The sequence below is a fragment of the Vidua macroura genome, chromosome 8 (assembly GCF_024509145.1).
Source record: "Vidua macroura isolate BioBank_ID:100142 chromosome 8, ASM2450914v1, whole genome shotgun sequence".
NCBI lineage: Eukaryota > Metazoa > Chordata > Aves > Passeriformes > Viduidae > Vidua > Vidua macroura.
The window spans coordinates 25,289,781-25,312,423 of NC_071578.1; the positions used below are offsets into that span (position 1 = coordinate 25,289,781).

The 22,643-nt window shown below is 38.7% G+C and overlaps 1 protein-coding gene across 1 annotated transcript in view; it reads right to left on the bottom strand.

Moving 5' to 3' along the window:
- Positions 1 to 22,643, bottom strand: part of LOC128810920 (rap1 GTPase-GDP dissociation stimulator 1-like) — a 29,869-nt gene that overhangs the window by 202 nt on the left and 7,024 nt on the right. The window contains 11 exon segments of the mRNA XM_053984088.1: positions 1,160 to 1,288; positions 2,302 to 2,428; positions 3,311 to 3,450; positions 6,478 to 6,603; positions 8,202 to 8,336; positions 12,303 to 12,446; positions 13,180 to 13,305; positions 14,463 to 14,591; positions 16,165 to 16,290; positions 16,449 to 16,571; positions 17,426 to 17,536. Of these exon segments, the coding sequence (XP_053840063.1) occupies positions 1,160 to 1,288; positions 2,302 to 2,428; positions 3,311 to 3,450; positions 6,478 to 6,603; positions 8,202 to 8,336; positions 12,303 to 12,446; positions 13,180 to 13,305; positions 14,463 to 14,591; positions 16,165 to 16,290; positions 16,449 to 16,571; positions 17,426 to 17,536 (1,416 nt within the window).

The following is a 22,643-nucleotide window of genomic DNA, read 5'->3' on the forward strand; positions in this document are numbered from 1 at the left end:
AGTTACCTGCTATGGCATAGTGGTTCCCAACAATTGTGAGATAAAATTTGTTTGGAGTACTTGCTGTTCATAATAAGCTGCTTCAATTAAAACATTTTTTTTTCAATATATACCCTTTCAGCCATTGGAAGTATTGGACATATTAAGGTTTTTTCCTCCTGCTTGACTTCCAAGAGCTGATTGACTGGAAAATCAAATTTTGAAATTCTAATACAGGACAATTTCTGGCACTTGTATGCTTTTTGCTACCATTCCATATTAGTAAGACTCAACTCTTAGCCTTACAGTTAGTCTATAAAATGCTATGTATATACATCTCTGGAAAAAAGTCTTATAGATCGTATCTGTTATGTCAATACTTCATAGTAGCACTGAAAGCTGCAAGTTCTTTATCCCTATTCCAATATCTGTGTGGCTACAGGGATAAAATAGAGTATACTGCAGAATCCAGCTTGTCTGTCAATACAGGGTGGCTCAAGGATTTGAAAGGCAGCTCACCTTGTGATCCATCCTTGCCCAAGTACAATTGTTATTTTCAATTTATGTAATGTTTGTGTTAAGATGTGAGAAACTGCCATAAGATTTTTGGACTCCTGGATTCCAGGATAGTCCCAGCCTGCTGGAAGCATTTGAAGTCTTCCCTGACCATGGAATGAAAGTGAAATTATGCCTTTCACATGCTTTACTGGAAGTCACTGTGGGAAGGCAGCATTGCTAAAATGGCTGCTTTATCTTGGCTTCTGGTTTGCTCACAGCACAGGCAGAACAAATGTATGCCTGCCTGTGAGCATGGTACAGACTCACTCTTTCTTTGGACACAAAAATACTCTGGGACTGCCAGGCACTTGTGCACGGTGAAGTTGGACAAAGATGCTTTTACTCCAATACTAATTTTGCTATTTTGGGACTTGGTTATGCCACTGACTCACTGGAATGAAGCCTTCCTCTCTTTCTTATTTTATTCAAGTAATGGCTTAATCAGCTTTTCCTAGAGAAGGAAACTACTTGACTGATTTTTGGTGATCACTATGGAATGAACCTCTAGTATCCTTTACTCATTCACTGGAGCATTGCAGGCAGCATATTTTGGTAACAGAAACCACTTGTCTTCTTCACAAATATTCATCCTTCTGTCACAGACAACTTAAAATGAAGTTACCTGAATTAAGAAGTCTGCACAAAAGGCCCATTGAATTGTATTTCACCTCAGGACTTGTGTTATCATCTCGTAGAAGTTTGTGTAAGCTTTGAACTAGCTGTGATTCTTTAAAAGATTCTTCAAGAGTTTCTGAAAAATAAACAAAGATATGCTGACCCTTATCTGGAAAGAAATTATAAAGTGAATATGCTTCCTTTTTTAAAGAAAGTTCTGGACTGGCTTAATTTCAAACTGGCTATACAGGAAGGTCTTGAGCGTCTGTCTTCTGCACAGAAGAATTTCTGTGCTCTTTTCTGTACAGAATATCTTTGTTGGCCTTATTCTTGAAGATGGGACCAGTCTACTATTGACTGTATATAGTTAACCTGATAGTAAATTAAAACCTGTTATGTTCAGTGCTAGAAATGTTGATTCCCATTAGTTGCCTAAATGAGTTTGAGAGTTAGTGGTAGACAAGCAGTAGAATAGGCTCCTCAGTCTTACGTGTTGGTAAAGAAAATTACAAATGTCAAGTTTATTTTTCTTTTCAATTTACCTTTTGATGTACATAGATTTGTGGCATCTCTTTATTGTAATAAATTCAGACCTATTTTCAAGTTATACAGGAAAATTCTGAAGAAATTTGTATGTAACTCTGAAAATTAGCTCAGGAAAATTAGTTTGAATATTTACCATTTTCTCACTTGCTTTATTTGCAGCTTCTACAATGCCTTTTTATTTATTCTTCTGGTTTATTCTTTCCTCATGGTCTGAAGATTATTTCTGCTACTTACAGTGTTCATTGACCATCTGAGTATATTATTTGTCCTTCATTTAACCTTTAGCATCTTTTTTTATCTCCATCACCTCCACTTGCCTTTTTTTTTTTGTGTAAGTTTCTAGCATCATATTATGCTACTTAAATAGTGCCTGTCCACAAAGTATGATAATTTGACTCTATCCTAAATAAAAAAGCCTTCAGGCCATTCCTAAAGCATGTTGATTTTATTATCTGAATGGTGACAACCTTCATTTCATGCTGAAGAGCTAAATCTAGACAAGAAACATGCTTTTCTGTATATGTTACCTAGAATTAACAGCATGCCAGTGTTTCTTAAGAATTGAGGATCTTGCACAGGTAAGTGCTTTTAGGAAGAAAATACCTAAATCGATGGCAGAAGCTATTGCCAAGGCATTCAGAGCCTCATTCTGCATGGCAGCATGTTCACTTGTTGTCATGGAAACCAGATGCTTCACTCCTTGTGCTGCCTGGATGGCTTTGACCACTTCCTGTGAAAGCAAAAGTAAAACAGATGGAAATCTAATGTAGGAATGCAGTAGAGTGAAGTGGGAAATGAGATTGCACCCTTCAGCTCCTGAATAGAGGGAAATGATTTGTTTGCTGCAGTGCAAACTGACAATATTCAAAGACTAGGGATAACATTGCTTTTGGCACTGATCATACGTGTCTGCTTAGGGCTGGTCTAATATACCTGGAATATCAATACTTAGAATTAACTATAGGTGCATATCTGTAAGATAAATATATATTTTGTCTTGTTTCTACTTGTCCTTATTCCACTTTCATTTCAAGCCATCAAACTAGCAATGATTAGTTTTGCTTTATCAAAGGCCATGCAGAGAGTATCTACTTTTTTAGTCACTACCTCATAGTAAAACATGGCTTGGATGCTTGTGTGTAATAGCACAATTTACCAAAAACAGAAACCGGTTTGAAAATGCCAGCACTTAAAGGTCATGCCAGATTTGTCCATCATGGGTAGGTGGGCTCTGTGGATCTTCCGAAGGACTGACATCTAGGACAGCTCTGGGTTACTTTTAACACTTTAATTTGAAATTTAAAACATATTTATGACCATAGAAAAGCTTGACCTGCTTATTACCATTTCTCAAGCCTTCCTCAAGCAGGGTCAGTGTTGACAAGTGACAGGAAGTGACCATGGTGCTCGTTTCTGTGACGTGTCTGTGCTTATGGGGTGCACAGGTTTCCCCCTTACTGGCATTGAGGCAGACCAGAGAGGTTGTCACTGTGAACCTTCATGGTTTTCATTATAAAGCTGCACGTGCTGTTTAATGCCTAGCTCTGTCCACAAGCTTTAAAAATATTTGAGAAGGTGAAGAAGGAATCTCTCAGAGCAGGGGGTCTGGTACCTGGGATCTGTTGTGGTGCAGGATGGATGCCAGCAGCCGGTTTGCCTCTCCGCAGATGCCGCTGTGGTCGCTCACACTGCACCACTGCACGAGCCTGTTGAGCAGCTGGGGGTCTTGGCCCAGGATTTCTGCTGCATCAGCTGAAGAGAAAAGCATCACCAAGAGGCATTCAAAATCAGGTCCCTCAGTCAGTCTGTCACAGGAATGCCAATGTAGAAGTAACTCAGATGGTGGACCTGTGCTCAGCAACCTTCAAGAACTCTAACTGAAGCACTGAGCTTTTAAAAGATCTTGGAAAAATTTTCCAAAGGAATCATGCAGGGGAAGGACAAAATAAGCTGTGTCAATAGACCTCTTGTTTTAAGGGGGCTGCTGAAGTAGGGCTTAAAATAAGCAGCTTTCTGTCTTTGAAAAAAATATTCTGTTGTGATACTTCAGGAGGCTCATCCCTTTCCCACTTGGCTTTTGGCACTTGCACTTTGAGCCCTGCACAAATGTAATTGTGGGCTCTTGGGAGCCTGTTTGTGCTGTTTTGGTGATAATTCATTACTGTTGGTAGTATGGGAAGCCAAGTCTTAGTACAGAATGGCAGCATGTCAGTAATTGAATGACCTGAGTCTTAAGAATGTGTGTTGAACCATGTATAAGGCATTATCAGAAATTCCCCTTACTGTGGAAGAGCCTTTTAATTTACATTCCCCTGCATTTCAGGAACCCTATCTCAAGACTTGATAGAAATATTAGTGTCTGTGGTTGACATTTGAAAAAACCTCACTAGATAACTTGTCCTAGGAAGTGGAACTCTAATTGTGTGAACATCTGTAACAGAAGGGATGGGTTTGATAGAGGCATCACCCTGCTCCTGTTCCTTTACCTGTCCCTTTCTTTGTGCACTTCTTTTGAGATATGCTGGAAGAATCAGATGGAGCATGCACCAGATGGTCAATGTCAATAAACCACGATTGCTCTGGACATTTTCCAGAAGCTGTAAGTGAGCCTATGCTCTGTCTGTTTTGGGGGAGGGAGATGAAGAAGTACATACACTTGCTTTTTAATTTGTCCAGTATGCTAAGGAACAGTCTACAGGTCAAAATCCCACAAGGAATCTGGGAGCTTATAGCCTAGCTGGCATACTTTGTTTTGAGACGAGTTACTGGGCATTGCAGAGCTACCTGCATGTTATCTCCTGTAACACAAGACTCTTGTTTCTAGTCAGATGTTCCTCATTAGTCTGCAGAGATCAGTAATCCTGCTTAGTACAGGAAGTTTAGGTAAGAGGCTGGAGGATGGAACTAGTTTAAGAGATTTGTGGCAAAGGCAGATTCTTTACTCAGTTTGACAGGCAGTAGAGCTCTTTAAGATAAACCCCAGTTATTCTTAACAGGAAGACCTTTTAACTTAGAATTTATTCAAATTTGTCATTTTATAAGATGGAATTTTCAGTTGTGCTCAAAGTCCTTTGGCTACTGAAGTGTACAAATTATTGTGCTCCTCTGAAGCCAAATGGTGGAAGAACCAGGAGTTTAAGGTCTTTTTAGAGTAATGAAACTGACAGATCTGCCTGCAGTTTTCTGTGGTTAGGAAGAAACCTGCTTCTTCTAGTCTGTAAGCCTCAGCATGCCTGCTGATAGTCAGAGTAATGAATTTATACTAGATAAGGCAATTGACTTTAGTGTGGACTTCTTAGTAGATGTGTGTTCATAAGTGTTCAGGCTGAGTTAATTAAAGGCAATGTTAGCTTAATAGAATAGAAGGTAATTAAAAGTGGGAGAATTGTGTGTTCATAGGTAGGAATGGATAAACATTGAGTATCCTATATATTTTATTCTACTTTGCATTTTGATAATTCATTTGTTTCAGATTCAGAAGTTGTACCTTGTGTCAAATTCCAAGTTTGTATTAGGGCTGGTTAATAAAATAAAAAAAGATAATTTACTGTTTGATAATTTAGATCTATGTTACTGTGATGTCTCAATTTTAAATGCTAAACACCTTATCACAATTGAGATATAACTTTGGAGAAATTCTCTTACAACGACTTTTTTCAAAGCCTCACAACAAGAAGATGCTAGGTTTCCATGTGTCTCACAATGTTCATTTCCTACCACAGTGAAATGTAAATGAAAGCAGCTTTTCACTGGACTGGAAGTAGTGCAAATTAATAGCAGGACTAGATCTAAATATTCTATCTTGCATGCTAGTTTGATAAAAGATGCAAATAGTTCTTATATTAAGTGGTGTCTGCAGCAGTGCAATAGAGTGCAGCATGGAATGTAGCAGAGTGAGCTTTTATCCTCTTCCATATAACTAATGAAGTGATGATGTCTTTAATTGTCCTATGTCAGTTATCATTTCCCATCACAAAATGGTCATAACTATTCTAGTTTTAACTTGTTATTCCTGCATATCAAGGAATCAGTACTGATAAGTGCTCTAGAGCAGCTGCTCTGGCAATGTGAAAGACAGTACCAAACTGCACGACATTTGTTTTGTGTCATGGTATGGTAAGAGCTAAGTAAGCCTAAGGATAAATGAAGATATTGAAGTATATCTTAATGTAATTCTGACATTGTGCATGTTTCTCAAAATGCAATGATGTGCTCAGAAAGATTATTGTTGCTTTTGCATACCCCCCTCTGTGTTAAACTGAATGAAGTACAAGTAAATAATCCAAAACATTGACATGAAAAATAAATTCAACATTTGAGCCACATGAGCAAGATAAAACTGGCAACATGTATAGAAAGACTGGTAGAAATTAATTTCTCCTGCCTTGCTCTACCCCAGCTCCCTTTATTCCTTTTACGTTCTCTAGTTCTTTATTGATTTGCTGTCCTGTGATTTGCCACTAAAACCTGTCTCTTTTTCATCATACTCATGCCTTGCTGCTGTATCTCTGGTGAAAAACATATTTTTAGGCCTTTGCCCATTCTCACTGACTGCTGCAGATTCATTCCATGTGGTTTGTTTCTCAACTGCCTCTGAGGCTGACTGGGGCAGTCTGGAAAGCGTGCAGCCTCTGGCAGTAATCTCTGCTGGAAGGTCTCCAGATGGAGTGGAATTGGGTTAGCAGGACACTCAGCCTGTAGTCTTGCACAGCCTTGTTTTGCAGGGTAAGGGAGGAGGGGAGCTCAGGCTGATCCCAGTGAACGTTGGCAGGTGCCTACCTTGGCCATCTGCTAAGGTCCGTAATGTTCCAAGGAGTTTAAACTGCACAGGAGGGCTCTCTGCCCTTAGAAGTGCCTCGATCCGCTCTGCGACACCTTCCTCCAGCATCTGAACCTTGCTGACAACTAGAAAATGGGAAAGAGGTGTTGATGTGAGGCTCAGTAATGGCACAAACACCTGAAAATGTAGATATGACATAACTGTTGTGAACTGTGTGTTAGGCTGTGTTAGGCTTCTAGTGAAGAGTCCAACTTGTTAGCGAGCTCAGAAATTAAGTCAGGACCACCTGATTGCTTAGACTTCTCTTTTGGGCTAAAACTTTGATAGTAACTGCTCTTGGGTAGTTTTGGTTACTTTTGATCTTAGCCCTGCCCAGAGCAAAGTATGTAAAACACAGCATTGTTGTTTCTCTTCCTTTTTCTAGTTGTAATAGATTATCCATCCACTTGCCCAGTCACATGAGGAAGCCTGTTCTTTGCTAGCTCATCTTGACTGAACTGGGGGGCAGAAGTGATTTACTCAGCCATATTTCTTGGAAATGGATTTTCTTTCTGTATTTGAGATCACTGATGCCCTGTTGTTCGTGCCTTTGTTTCTGTGCTTTCATCTTCTCATTTTTGTGCCTTTGCTCCAGTGGTTGGTGCAGTAAATCCCTTGAAATAATCAGAAGCTTGTTTGCAAGGAGTCTTAATACTGCTTAACTGTGCTACCAAAAGCTGCTTCCTCCAGAGCAATCTTTTTCCTTCCTTCTGCATATATTTTTGGGGGAGTGGTGAGGAAGATCGGACAGTGAAATGAGGGAGAAAACTTATATCCCTTATCCTTTTATTGGGCAAATTGAGAAGCACACCCTATTAAGTAATTTGCTCTTGATGTCCTTGCTTTTCAGTGGCAGACTGACTCCTTTTACTAGATCATAATGACTTTTAAATTTTTTATAAGCATCTGTTATCTTTTAAGATCAATGCTTAAATTGGAGAGTTTTTCTATGTCTATTTCCAAGTGTTCACCCATATTTAATTCATGTTTATGGATTTCCACTCAGTGTCTTTCATTTTTCTTTTTCAGGTAGCAGATTATATTGTTGAAAGTGATAGAGTTTGTTTCTAGAAGTGTTTCTCTTAGAGAATACCTAACAGATATTACAGATAAATTACAGATATTTTTATGAATTGATGGGGAAAAGTATATTGTAGGAATAGCATTTTAAGTGTCCAAACACTTGGAAACATCTAAAATGATTTGTAACAGACTTGAACAGAACAGATAATCAAAATGCTGTATGTTGATATTTTATAATTGAGTTGAGCTTTTTAAAATGCAGCTTCAAAGAACATTAAGATTTACTGGTTCTGTAAAATATGAATGAATATTAGCTTTATAGAAGAGAAAGTTAGACATCCCTATCAGGTGTATCCACTCCATTCTCTGCCTTTTAAGCCATGAACCCTGTTCTGATTTTTTTGTCTTGAGCTGCTGTGTGCTATTCATATGAAACTACTTCATCAGCTAGTAATGAGATTACACTTTATGATATTTAAACTCTTTATGTAGATGAGGAAGTCCTGATGAATTATTCAAATATATGTTCCTGCAGGGGTGGGGGAAAAGGTCAATTGCCCCTCAAAACACAGGGGACTGGTACTGGTGATTGGACAGAGCTGCAGGGATGCCCCATCTGTGCAGAGGATGGCAGTGAGGCAGTTGTGCTCAGACTGCGCACCTGGAACAGCGAGGCTCTGCAGGGCGCTGAGCGCAGCCTGTTGCACAGAGGTGTCCCCGCTCTGCACGTGCTTCTCCAGCAGATCCAGGAGCTGGTGAACGACTCCCAGCTGGAACATTCGCAGACAGTTGCCATCTGAAGAGAGAGGCAGAACCAAGCAGGTGAGAGGGGTAAGAAACACAATAAGATAAATGAATGATGCAAATTCTGAATGCAGGGAGTCTTTGCCTCGACTGTTTTCATGTCTTGACTATAGCTTTTGCATTGTTTTTTGTTACTTTCAGCTCTTTAGAGACAAATATCAGCTACCTATAAACTGATGCTGAGACAGACTCCAATGGAGCTTAGCTTGAGAGAGCTTTCAAGGGACAATCACTGTCAAATTGAAAACCATAGGTTCCCCAGTCCCTTTTTTTTCCCTTACTGCTGCTGCATTTTCCACTTCACATGAGGTAGAATACCAGTGGCATTTTTCGTTTCTCACCAGGACAGCTTTAACACTCCTCTAATTTTGCTATTCTACTGATTTAAGGCACTATTGTGAAACCAGGGATCTTACCCACCAATGGTAAGTCTGATTACTAGTTCTGTACTGCTGTTCTTTATTTTCTGTGAAATAAATAGTCATTAACAACTCCTTGAAAGAATCAGAACCAGGTTTTTCTTACCTCTTTTGAAAAACCCATTTTCTGAAATGAGAAGTCTATTTGTGTTGCACTCATATGAAGCTCAGAAAATATGTGTTGACCTGGTTTATTAAATCCCAGTGAAAGAGCAGATTTGTACATTCCAACAAACTACCACTTTGCCCAGCAATGCTCTGCAAGTATTTTGTCAGGGCATGTCTGGATCTCTCCTCCTGTCTTTGAGAATTTGCTCCATACAGGTGGCAGCTTTGTTTTCAGAAGCTGCTTAGCTTGCCTAGGAAATGAGAAAATTCTGCTAAAGAGCAAAAGGAAGCCCTCTATGCTGTAGATGACATCCTTTCTGATGGAAGTGTTTTGATGATGATATTTTCCATTTGGAAAATAATTTTTTGTATTTTGCTTTATGCAGTTTGTTATGCCTCAGGAGAAGCGTATGTCTGACACACATGAACAATTCCTTATTGTGTGCTTTTGAAAGCTGTTTGTTAAGAATGGCAAAACAGTGTGAACACTAAATAGAAAGACATATTCACCTGGAATAAAGGGTTATTAGTGGAACTGTACACACCTCATGCAAATACATGGTCTGGTCAAAAGTAGCTCTAGTACTTTGTTGCAGTAATAAGCAGATGGGACTCAGTTTCTTAATGCAGAAAAGCCAAATGTTACAGCCCATTTTTTACAGTTTTCAAGACCTCATGTACAACTCTAATTGGTTCATAACTTTCTTTCCATTCAGTTAATTAGATAGAAAATGCTTGTGTTTGTGCTAAGACTCTTTCTTTACCCAGGTGTTTACATATTTTCTTTGTGGATTCTCATGGGACAGGCAATTTTTTTTTGCAGATGCAAAAGGTTCTCTTAACAGAATAGTTTGTTGTGCTCACTGCTTCTCATTCCTCTGATTCTTTCTTATGGGAACTTAGAGGCTTAGCTGGTAATTCAGCAGAGCAAGGCCTTTTTTTTTTAATAATATCTCTAACTGTATGCAACAGTACTTCTCATGGCTGGGATGTTATTTCCACCTCAAAGTCATAGACACTTCTGTTGTCTTTTGAATGAGTGCCTATTAGTCTCTTTATCTCTTAACATTTCACTTAGTAGCCTTTTTTCCTCTGTATTCTTACATACCTTAGATCAGAATTTGTCAAATGCTTGTAAAATGTAGTTGGATATTTTCATTAGAGAACTGTCAGTCTGTGAAATAGTTAAGATTCTACTCACACAGAAATCTTTTGATACCATTTTATGCATATATTCTCTAAAGCTGATGGTTTTGCTTGTCATTCTTCAAGTGCTCTCTCCTAGTCCTAATCTTTGGAGATCAGAGTATATGAGGAAAATTGCCCGGTCCTCCTTAAAAACAGGTTCCATAGAAATAGGTCACCTCTTTTGGTCTGATAAAATTCTACAGGGAAAATATTTTGATCTTCATAAAGACTAACCTTAATTGAACTTAATTTCTCTCCTACCCCCACCTCTCAAACTGAAGAATGTCAGAACATTTTTTTTCCCCTCATGTAGTAAAGTGCAAATAGGCAGAGCCCATTAGTGGTTGCCTTGCTTTGATTGTCACAGAGTTCCAAATTGCTTTTCTCTCCTATGGAGTTTTTGCTTGGATAGCAGCAGAACATTCAATTTAATGGCTCATAGTTAAAGTCTGATAGGAACAGCCACTTTTGATAGCTGCAAAAGCTGTCTGTCATCCTTTCACTGCCTAGAAGTCATTTGATGCTCAGAACAGATTTCCATAGAATTTTTTTTCTCTCAGATTAAAAGCTGTGCATACATCAGTGACACACACTGAGGCATGAGAGGGATTATTCATTTCTTCCACATGAAATATCTAATGCTGTTGTGGGGAAGAAGAGTGAGTGACAAAGCAAGCCATTCAACTGGGTAAATTGAAATAGCCAGTTAAAGGCACTGGGGGCACTTCTGTGGCCTTTGTAGAGCCATGATGCACAATGGCAGATTCAGAGCAAGCTATGAGGCAAGAAGAAAGGGAGTCTAGAAAGGTTGTGAGGTGGAGGTGAAGAGATGTGTGGATGATAGCTGGCTTTAAAAAAAACCCCAAAACCAACATTCAGACAGATGTGAGGGATTTTTTTCTAATAATTAAGCACCTACTAATGCAGAAAGCTGAGCAATTTTGTTAATTGAGTTTGAAGCCTGTATAGTAGCTATTGGTGAGATAGGACAGGGAGTGTGGGGGGGATCTTTTGCTGATTGATTGAGCACAGCATGCTTTCCAGGAGTCTCCTCATAAGAATATCTCTTCCTCTCTGCAGAGTATAAAGGCTCATTGCTTTCTATAATAGGAATTGAAAGATAAAATGGCTTATCATGAGATTTCTTCCCATCTCAATGTCTGAGTAAACCTCCCTTCCTAAAAGTGATTTAAAACATAAACCAGCAGTAACCCTGTTGATTTTCTTTTTTTTTTATTTGGGTTTTTCTTCTGTGTGTTTTCGTGAGTTTTTGGTGGTCTTTTGGTGTGTAGTTTTTTTTTTGTTTGGGGTTTTTTTTTTTTTTTTTTTTTTTTTTTTTTGGTTTTGTTTTGTTTTTTTTTATTTTTAACAAACATTTGCCATTAAGTATTTCCAGAGTCTCCACTCTAATACAGTGCGGTTCAGCAAAAGAAAAAAAAAAAAAGTGCAGAGGCTTGCATACTTGATCACCCCTTTCTTTACGATTATGCCCCCCAAATTATTTTAGTCTCAGTAGTATCTGTAACTTAAAATCATGCAAGTCTCTAGTCTGCAGAACAGAAAGTAACTATTTCAGAACCAAGGAGTAGTGAAATCTGATAGTGTTGGTTTTCTATGCACTCACAAACAGTGGCTTTCCATCTTTGAAGGGTAGAGAATAACCAACCTTATAATTTCTTTTGTAAAATTAGCAATAAGCCTTGCCCCTCTCTTGGTACCTGCAAGTGTCTAGATGTGGTGCAAGTACCTATGTTCTAAGAGATGATGCCACAGCCCTTAACAAAAACCTTCTGTAAGTACTTACTTGTGTTATGAGAAATAGAGAATATCTCATATCTGATTATAATTAGCCCCCAAACTGAACTGTTCTGTCAGTCAGTGATGACTTAGTTTGTTGTTAAGGTTAAGACCTTTACGTTGTTGATTGCTTTGGGGTTGAGAGTGGTGGGATGCAGTGTAAGTGGCCAGTTCTTGATATTTTATTTTTTAATCCATATTGCCCAAAGTACAGCATAGCAGGAATATAAACTAAGTTTATATTAAGTTAGGCACAAGCACTGGGCTTTAGGCTATAGAAATGAAAAGTGTCATGCCTGAGAAGAATTCCTGCAAGGATGATAAAGGAGATTGTGAATAGGTCCCTCTTTAAGTAAAAGAAACCAACAGAAATGGAAACTCTTCTGCTAAAGAGACTTTTGGATGTTGATTCTTTATGCACCTGACCTGTAATATTCCCCTTTTACCTCCAAGAAGCAGAGAGACAATGAGATCCGATGCAGCCTTCACAATGCATGTATCTTCAGCCTGGGAACTGCCGTGGAGCCTCAGCAGGATCTCGGACAGCACCTCTGGCACACCTGCATCCACCAACTGCACTTTCAGAGTATCTGTAGAGATCACAGTAAAAGCACATTAAAAGATTCTTGTCTCTTTTTGGAAGCATTTCAAACTAGAAAGCTAAGTCCTTGAACTTTAGCCAGTCGTTTTTCAGGTGCAGTCACTGTTTTGGTTTTGTTTGTAACAGATTTCTGGAGCTAGGGTGACACCAAGGCAGAACGAGCAAACCTTTCTGCATTGGTCTTTGACATTTCTTGTGTTGCCAGTCATGAACTTTCATGTCTTTAAAATCTGTGCCAGATATTGTGATATTTTTAGTGGAGCAGTGTCAGTGCAGTCAGTTGCACTTCTGCTTAGAGTGTGCATCTTCACAGAGTCACAGAATATTCTGAGCTGGAAGGGATCCACAAGGAGCAGTGAGTCCAGCTCTTAAGTAAATGGCCCAAACAGGGATTGAACCGGTACCCGGTTGTTCTGATTTTTAAAACTAAAAAAATATCTGTGTTGCTGCTTTCCTCTTACCCACCATGGAGAGTAAGTGTGAATCTGCTGTCTTTTGGATCTACTGAAATGCAGTGGAATGGTATTCTCTCCTTCCTTTCTTTCTTGTCTCACCTGTTTGCGTGTTGCTTGGGCCAGGATCTGGCATGTTCTTGGGTTTATTTCTCCTGAAAGGATTGCTGGTTCCGTTTGCAGGATCTCATGGCAAACTTGGAACCCAGACCTTAAACCAGTACAATACCCAGTCTCCCCTTGCTCCACCCAGACCAAAAGGAGCCTTACCATTTTCTGCAAGTGCTTGCAGGACCTCAAAGACAATTTCTAACCTCTCATGGCTCTCTGCTCTCCTCAGTTGTTTCACGAGTTGTTCAGCAACTTTTGTCATGCTTAGGGCTTCCTTGGCTGAATCTGTGTATGTGATAAAGTCAGGATTTTGAATTTTTTTTATTTAAGTAAACATTTAAAAATATCTCCCTATGATCTGAAGTGATTAGACACTGTTTTTGAAGGCTTTTTCTGTTCTTGTAGACTCTTCTGTTTCTTTGGACAGCACTGAGACAGCAGAATTCTATCCCTTCTCCCCCCAAAGTTCTTTAAATGTTTTCTGTAACTTCTGTAGACCTCATAGGTATCAAATTAATCCTGGCATAATTTCACTGACTCATACAAATCCATCTGTAGCGTGATTATTTAATATAACAATTGGCACATGTGAGTTTGCTGTAGCAGTATATTTTTTGCCTTGATTAGGTGCTTCTAGTCTTGCTGGCATCTTAAACATCTGCAAGATGGGTGTTAGCAAAGCTTGCCACTGTTTGACATAGAATACATTTCAATTGAATATGGTATTAAATAATATAACAGATATAACAAGGACAGACCTCCTTAGAGAATAATGTGACAGTGTGATAGCATGTCCCCTTCCCTGCATATCCCCCTAAATGCAGGAAGCAGTAGATCAAATTTTAGCTAGACCATATATAGAGAGTGGTAATAACTTTATACTTGATCTTTTTCTTCCATTTCTACTCACAACTTGTGTAAAGTAGGGCAAATATATTTGTCTCCACAAATTTCTAAATTCGTGGAGAGATCATTTTTATTTGAAACTTCTGTAAATTAAAATGGAAGCTGTTTCAGTAAGGTTTAGAAACTTAATTATTAAATAGAAATGAAGTTTTAATAAACAAGCTTTTAATGTACCAAATCTGAAGGAGTTTAAACTGTCAATTTACCATATGAAGTTATGCCATCTCTTCATCTGGGGTCAAAAGCTGGCTGTTAAAACTTAATTGCTATAATGTAGTATAAGTACTTGCTGGTAGTCCATAAAAGAGTAGTTATTTCTCCAATCCAGATCAGGAACTGTGGACAGTTCCTGATTAGATATCAGTTGTGTTTTAAAAACAAAGCCCAAACACCAGCCCTACCCCACCCCAAAAACAAAGGAGAAAACAAACAAAGCCTGCAAACCTGTGGGCATGGAAAGGCAGTGACAGTGTGGAGATGATATTTTGCTCTAAGATGCAGAAACTTAAAAAAACTTTAAAAAAGACCTTACTTACCAAGGTCTGCCAGATTGTACAAGGCCAATAGAGCAACGTGGACAAGTGATTCAGTCTCTGCATAGTCAGTTAATATTCGGACCAGCGATGGGATTACTCCAACCTTCACCAGCTCTTCCTGAAGGCCCCCTGGTCAGCAAAGCAGAGGTGTTAAAGGTGGTTAAATCAGGAACTGATTAAACCAGTGGGAAGGGTCCAACTGAGATGCTCAGCAGCAAGGTAGTCTGGTTCTTTCTCACACTGTTAGTTAGAATTTGTAAAGGTTTTAGTGGTGGCTCCAGGCTAATATTTGTGTGGAGGAAATGCAACTTTGGGACAGATTTTTCCTAAACCTCCTGGTTCAACTTTGACTTAAGGTATTAAACCACTGTCTCCATCCACGTGTGCTTCCTGAGGAAAACTCTGATAACTGTTTTCTTTTTTTTTTGTAGTTTCTTTTGTAATGAATGAAAGCTTAATATCTGAAATGATTTTGAGGGTGCCAAGAACTGTAAGATACAAAGTTGGACAGTGATGGTTGCTTAACAGTGCAATGGCACTGTTTTTCAGCAGTGTCTTGCTGAGAGCTGGGCTGCTGCTCATGTGACAGAGTGCATGGCAGACACCAGGAAGGGTCTGGTGCTATTGTAGCACAGGCAATTGGAATTCAGACAGGGAATTGGTGAAGTTAATTTTTCTTCTGTGATGCATTTATTGCTGTGTTAGTAATAGGATTTATTAAAGCATGCCACAGTTGTCTTGGCAAATCTGTGCTGGGCCTGTGCTCTGCCAGAAGGGAAGCAGATGTGCAGGATGGCCATATGCTACAGCAGTGCTGTGTACAGGAGTTACATGAGCAGGGAATGAAATTGTAGGGGGAAAGCTTTTCTAGACTATTGTCATTCCCTGACCAATACCTGTAACTCACAGGGAGCTTAGTGAAATCTATACCAGGTACCTATCATGCTTGGATTTCATAAGAACAGTGAAGGAGGCAAACCCACACATTTCTAAGTTGTGCAGATCCACACTAGAAGGATTAGAGAAGATAGGTTGAAGGCAGAGTGTAATGGATATGAGATACTGGGTGAAAATTTCCATATTACTTTCAGTATACAGTAAATATTTTGGGCAGTCTGAGAGATAAAGATTAAAAAAATATCTTAAACTGTTTTGGGCAAGTAAATGAAAATTGTTTAACTTGTGAGACCAGCTAGCAAGCTGGTGTTCAGGGAATTTGGAGCACAAAGATCTCCTGCATGTAAGCAGTGGTTCTCAGAGAAGACTATTCCTTGCACAGACAAGTATCTCAGTATTTTTATCTCTTTTTTCCTAACACACTTTTAAAACAAGTGCTTTGCCCTATAGATGTTCTTATTACTTTGGAAGAAGTCCAAGCTATTCAGGATTTGGACCCAAGGCAAGTCTGCAAAATTGGTTAAGCTATGTGTGAGGCTCTGCTCCTCTTGTGATTTCAAAGCAGTTCTGACAGAGATGTGCTACTTGCAGTAAAAAATGTAGGGGGGAAGCCCAGAGTTCAGGCAGTGCTTGGGGTGCATGCAGCCAGGTGTCTGTGAGCTCTGTGAATTGCATACCTAACTGGAGGCTGAGGTGCATGATGTGCTCATGTCTCATAAAGTTATTATGAGTTAGAGGTTACAAAGCCTTTTAAAAGAATGCCTTAGAGCCAGGGAGAAGCGCATTCTCTCCAGTGGATACTTACGGTTATCGTAACAGATACGGCCAATGGCCCTCCCGGCATGGAGCAGCATTTCTTGGTCTGTGCTCTCCAGCAAAGGTATCAGTGCTAGAACCAAATCGGCGTCAATACATGGTTTCTTCATGTCCTCTGTGTAGATAAAAGAGAGGGAATTCCAGGCTTTTGCCATTTAGGAATAAAACAATGGCAATAGGAGTAGCTGGTAGCCGTGAAACAAAATTCAAGAGTGAAAACATGAAGCTAATGTGCTGTAAGGTGCCTTGTAATAAAATTTGAGTATGACTCACCATTTTTGGCTATCTCTGAGAGCACGTGGGCTGCTTTCACTGCACATCGTGGATTGCCCTTCAGGATTTTTGCCAAAGTTGGGAAGATCCCACTCCCTCTGAGTAGGCGGAAGGATCTCTGCTCTGCAGTGATAAGAGTGTTAACAGTACCTGCAGTAGGTTTGCAGCTGTTTTATTCACGTGTTCCTCTGTTTCCTAGAGTTCTGAGTGGGTATCTGTGGGATCCAAACCTCTGATTTAACAAGGTTCTTAAAGGCAGTCTGAGTTTGAATATATGGGCACAGTCATCTGCTTGAATTGCAGCAAGTGTGGTTCCAGCTGATTACTCTGCTTTATGCTGAATTGAAACAGGGGTGGCAAGGCAAAGAGGAAAACAGTTTCATCTTCTCTTGACTATGAAAGGATGCCTGCATAAGGCATGGGAAGTCAGGGATTAAGATGCTATTCCTGAGGTATGGCCTAGCAATTAATTCTGTAGGTAGGCACAGTATCTTTTATTAGACTAGTAATTAGAACAGACAATTCCCTTAGCCTTTTTTCATCAAAAATATGGCCAGCTGTCCTGAACATAGTAAATTACCATCTGCCAGGAGACTCAAATAAATGCAGGTTTATGTAATTTTAGGAGAATGTGCATAGGCTTTAGGGACTTTTGTATAAGTAGACTAGAAACTACTTTTAAAATGCCTGACCTGGTAGGGTCACCCTAAATTAATCCTAGGAGTTTATAATAAAGAGAATATTAAACCTGGAATTTTGCTGGAGCTTTTGGTATTTTAGTGACCAGAAACTTTATCTGGTCATAGGTAATTTTGTGAGTTTTATACGGAGAGAAAAGAAAGCAACACAGTCTGAGAACAGCTAAGTTCCAGCAGCAATCACTTCTTGAAATAGAGTTTATCACAATAAGCAAAACCTGCCATGAATTCTTTGGAATTGTGCAAATGGTTAATTGGTGATCCAGAGTAATACTTAACTATCTTCAGTAATAGCCAGGAGAATCCCATTCAAACTTTCAAGGATCTGATCTTCAGCTTCTGTGTCATCTCCACAAAGCCCAAGGTATTCCAGGTGCTTATTCAGGGTTTCTAAACAGAATGGGATAGAAAACTTTGGTGAGCCAGCTGGGAAAATATTGAGTTCCTTGTGCTAGTTCTTTTCAGTGCTAATGTCTTAGTATAAAATAAATCCTGAGGGGTGAAGATCAAAATAGCTCATTTATTCCAAGAGCATGAGGTCAAAGGCGTGGTCACTTCTCAGACAGCACATAGCTCTGGGGAAGCATAAACATGCAGGGATAAATTCTATATGGAAACAGAAATTAACATATAATAACTGCAGCAGAGTTTGAGGTGGGGAGGAGAGAGGAATAATTGCAGGACCCACATCAAGCCTGTAATTTCTAAATATATGTTTATGATAAAGACAGTACTTGCAGCTCAACTATCTATCTACTGTGGCAGTGGCCAGTAGCAGGCCCTGAAATGCAAGAAACAAATGAGGTTTGTTTCTGGCAACTTTGGCCTTTAGAAACATACCTAGTATTTACATCAATATATATCTAATACATGTTGATCAACTTTAATTCAGATTTTTTTTACCTCTATAGGTTAAGTCATAATTTTTATCTCTATATCACAGAGTTCCACAGTTTCACTGCTGTAAGAGGAAGATAGTTCCCTTTGTTTTAAAATATTTACCAAAAAGGTCAAAGTTGATGGCCTTTGAGTTGCTATTGTAAGAGAAAGGAATTATCCTTTACAATATATTAGCTTGTCCATGTCTGTCATAATGAGATGGATTTTTATTATAGTCCTCCTTTGTAATTCCTCTGCCAATTTGCTTAGTATTTACTAAGTATTTATTATTTATTGGATAACTTGCCTGAATATTTTTCCAACTCACTTTTATACTTCATGAGGATCTAGAATTTGAAAGTGTTCTCAAAACTCAGATGGACTGGGATTCAGACAGAGATTGTCATGTTTTGTTTTCTACTCTGTTAATTCTTTGTCCATTTGCGAATGGCTTCTGTGCAGTTAATCAAAATTATCTTCCAGGCAGTGGGAGGTAACTTAAACCCCACCATCATTTATAATTTGGCCATCTTTTCCCCATGTAGGTTGTTTTGCATTTGCAGTCACTGAGCTTGATGTGCCTCTTTATCCCAGGTCACACAGGATATGATTTTCCTGCAATTCTCTACAGTAAAATTTGAGTACTCCAAATAATAAAACAACTCCTTACCATTCTGCTATTTCTAGGTCATTTATGAATATATTGAATTACACAGGTTACAGCAAAGGTAACCTCTAATAATTTTGGCTTTCTATTGTAAAAGCAGCCTTTATTCAGCTCTTCAGTCTTCATCAGATAATCATCTCTCATATCCCAAGGTAACTTAGATAAAGGTTATTGAAAGGTTTGTAGAAATTGAAATGCATTAACAGTATCTCCTTTATTAACCTTCTTACCAGCTCCTTAAAAATATGTTTGGAGGCAGGTTGAGACAGGTTGTGGAGATTCACCTCCACAAAAGTCAGAGAGACTGTCCTTTTTCATCATGTCTGTGTTTAGTATCTCTGCACTTTACTGTAATCCTACAATTTACCTGTGCAGAGATCAGACTTCTGCATTTTAATTTCCCACATTCCTTGAAACTGTTTTTGTAAACTCATCCCACTCTTATTGCTTCCAACTTTATTAATGCTGTTGTGATCTCAATGATATTCTGCATGTCACAGTTAATGATGTGATGGATCATCTTTTAATCTCTTATAAATTCTGTAGTATAGCATCCAATTCTGGCAACTAGCTGCCATTTATTTTATTGTTTTGTTAGAATTTTTCTGTCCTTTTAATATGGAGATTCCTCCATCTGCTTTCTGGAAACAAAAAGATCTAAAGTGGCTGCAATTAACGTAAGAAATATTGCTGGAAAACTGATGTTAATGCGTAGTAGGATATGATGTAGGATGTTATCAAAACTATAGTAAAATAGCATTTCTGCTTTACAAACAGTTTCATTGAAAATGCTAACTCATGAGTCATGCCTCAAATTATTTCATAAGGATTAATAATTGATCACTTATTTTTGTTTGGTGAATTCACTATATTTTCTGTCCCTAAGATATCCATTAATTAATGTGAGATTTTTTTTTAAATGAAAACATGTGAATTCAGTGCATACAGGAATTTACCTCTGAGGAACAGAAGTGTCCTGAGCTATTTTGAAAAGAGGATGAAGTAAAGGGAGTTGAAGTAGAACATAATTGAAAGTTGTTACTGCCTATTGAGAAGAAAAATTATTTGGCTTAAAAAATTAAAAGCAGTTATTTAAAAACAGTTTTGCTTTTGTGCTTTAAAGAAGCTGGCATCTCCAGAAAAATGGCTGAACTCATCAGGTCAAGTTCTCCTGCTGAATTAATCATTTTGTGTAAATGAAGTACAGTATAATGCAGGTTTTTTACACAAAAACCAGTAGAAACTCAAACCACCTGAGCAACCTGACAGTTGAGTCGGGTTTGATCTTAAACAAAGATCTAGTGGGAGTGGGCAGAAGGCTACAGCTGCTGATTAAGCAACATGAAATAAATTAGAAGCCTGTGAGATTGAATTATCTACTGAATTCTGCTTTCATCTTATCAAGACCCAAAATATTTTGACATTTGACTTCTAGTGCTGCGTTCTCTAATTAGAGCAATAGTGATGTTTGTAAATACATTTCTAAAATATTTCTAATTAGGATCTATAAAGCTGTGGAAAGACAATTGGATTTCCTAAGATGGAGGAGGCTGTTTTACAAATAACAGGGGACAGTCTATCCTGGTGTCTCATTGGGTCAGTAGAGTGGTAACTAGAAATCCGGATGCTTTGTCATTTCTCCAGGGAATAGATAGTAGAATAGCACCATATGCATGATTACAAAGTCCTTGTAAAACACCCTCTGGTTTCAGTCTGTAGGATTTTGAAATTAGTAGTATGTGTGGTAGCTGGCTGAAGAGTTACTTATAAAAGCCTCACAGAAAGCAGCATTTAACTATAACACTGTTAAAATACTGAACCCTTTTCTCAGGGACTCAGAATTTTATCATGCTTGTTATTCATAAAAAGGTGATTAACATAACCAGCTTGGGACTGATTCCTCAGTACTCCTTGTGCTTAAATCCATGCTTCTGCAGTGAAGAGGACACTTAAGACAGTTATTTATGTGAAAAAGCAGTAGAACATATACAGATTGTGACTAAAGCTGACCAGAAAAGGGTATTTATTTCTCCTTTGTGGAAAATTCTGGGGTGCTGACATTTTGTTTCATCCCATGCTGGAATAGATTGTTGGCACAGTGGAGCTAGAGGCAAAGCAGAAGGATTTGTTCAGGTGTTTTGCAGAAGTGGTTCTGGGCCAGCCGGGGGCTGTGTGGTGCACTGCCCGATGGGGAGCCAGGCTGGAAGGGTGCCAGCCAGGCCAGCCAGCTGGTCACACAGCAGGCACTGCCTGCCCCCCTGGCCTCTGAGGAGGCTTTTAGCAGAATAAACATGTTCTGAAGGAATACTATTCGTTCTCTTGAATCAGCATTTTTGCTAGAATATCACTCATCAGCTTCAGTAATTCACTGTAGAAGAGAGGGAAATGGGCACTCATTGTCTGCAGGGCCTGAGTTTAGAAATCTCTTGAGACTGAGATACAAAAGGCATTTTTCCTGAGCTGAAGGCATAGAATATTAATTCACACATAAATCTGTACATAAGATACTGAGTAAGAGGCATAGGAACCAGACTTCTGCTGTGGGAGCTGGTTTTTGATCATCCTAATGAGAGCAGAGACAATAGTGCAGAAAACGTGCGGTAGCACAGCAACTTCATCTGACTTCTGCAGTGGGCAAAGAGCCACGAGGAATGAGCTCCTTGGATCCCTTGGACCACTGCTGTGTCAATTCTCAGTGCTAGTTTTGACCTATAAAGTCCTTAGGGAGTGAGAGAATTCCATACATCTCCTTCTTTCAGCAACTGATTTTGCCCCTTGTAAAACTGCAATGGCTTCTGATTTTTTCCTTTTTATAGCTGCTCACATGTGTAGAAATGATTTTCTCATTTTTTCTAGAGGAAGCATAGATGCTATACTTTAATATAAATGCTACTCATGGTATTACTTATGGTTATTTGGGTCCTGAGCAGTGTGAGGTCTATATGAGCCAATCTGAGGGCTTGAAACAACTTAATCCAGTCAAATGCCTTGTGTTTTGCTGCCTTGTCCTTCAGTAATTTCACATACTGAACTTATTCTTCTGTCACTTACCTTTAGTATACTTTAGAAGGTTCTTCCATAGATTATCATAATCATTATTCAAAACAGAAGAACAAGGTAATGTGTTTTTCCAGAGTATAAAATTGAGGTAGTTATTCACAATAGAGGTCTATTTAGCTTTGTCTAATGTCTCTGGTAATAGATGATTAAAGAATGACAGTAAAAGACTACACTGTATAGCCTTTCCCAGGTATGCTTTCATAACTTACAGTAATCAACTCCACAGGGATTTTCTTTGGTGGAAGTTTCCTCTTATTTAATTGCACTTAAATTCATTAAAGTATTTATGTTGAATTTGTTTGTAATTTAGCCTGCAGAACATGGACTAGAGATAAGTGCCTCAAAGTAACTTTGGATTGAAAGAGAAAATAACTAAAATTCCTTTTTTTTCTTGAAGTTGTCATCTGGCCTTCTCTTGACTGTGGCTTTCTGTAGATGTATTTTATCACCAGGGCAGGAAACACAAGTCTCTATTTTGATGTATCCTGTGTAACAGATGAGGGTTAGGGTTGAGAAACTCCTAGAGTTCTCCTAGAGTTCTGCAGGTCAAGAGTAGCTTAAAAGCACAAGATGTAGCCTGAAGAAAGTAAAATTTCAACTCATAATACTGCAAAACAGCTGTTGGGTCTGTTTAGCAATGTAATTAAAAATAAGGTGAAAAAAAAAAAAGTTGACCTGCATTCATGTTAGTGTGGCAGCCTGCAAAATCATGTAGCTGTTAAGTCTCCATATTCTCACAGTATTTTTTAATGCTCTTCCCTAAAACAGATAAAATAATTCCTGGTTTGTTGTGGCATGTCCTAAATGAACCTATGGTAATAAATGTACCTGTATGCTGAGTAGAAGTATTACTGTATAGTAGTTGAAATAAAGCTCCAGGTCTCCTTGTCT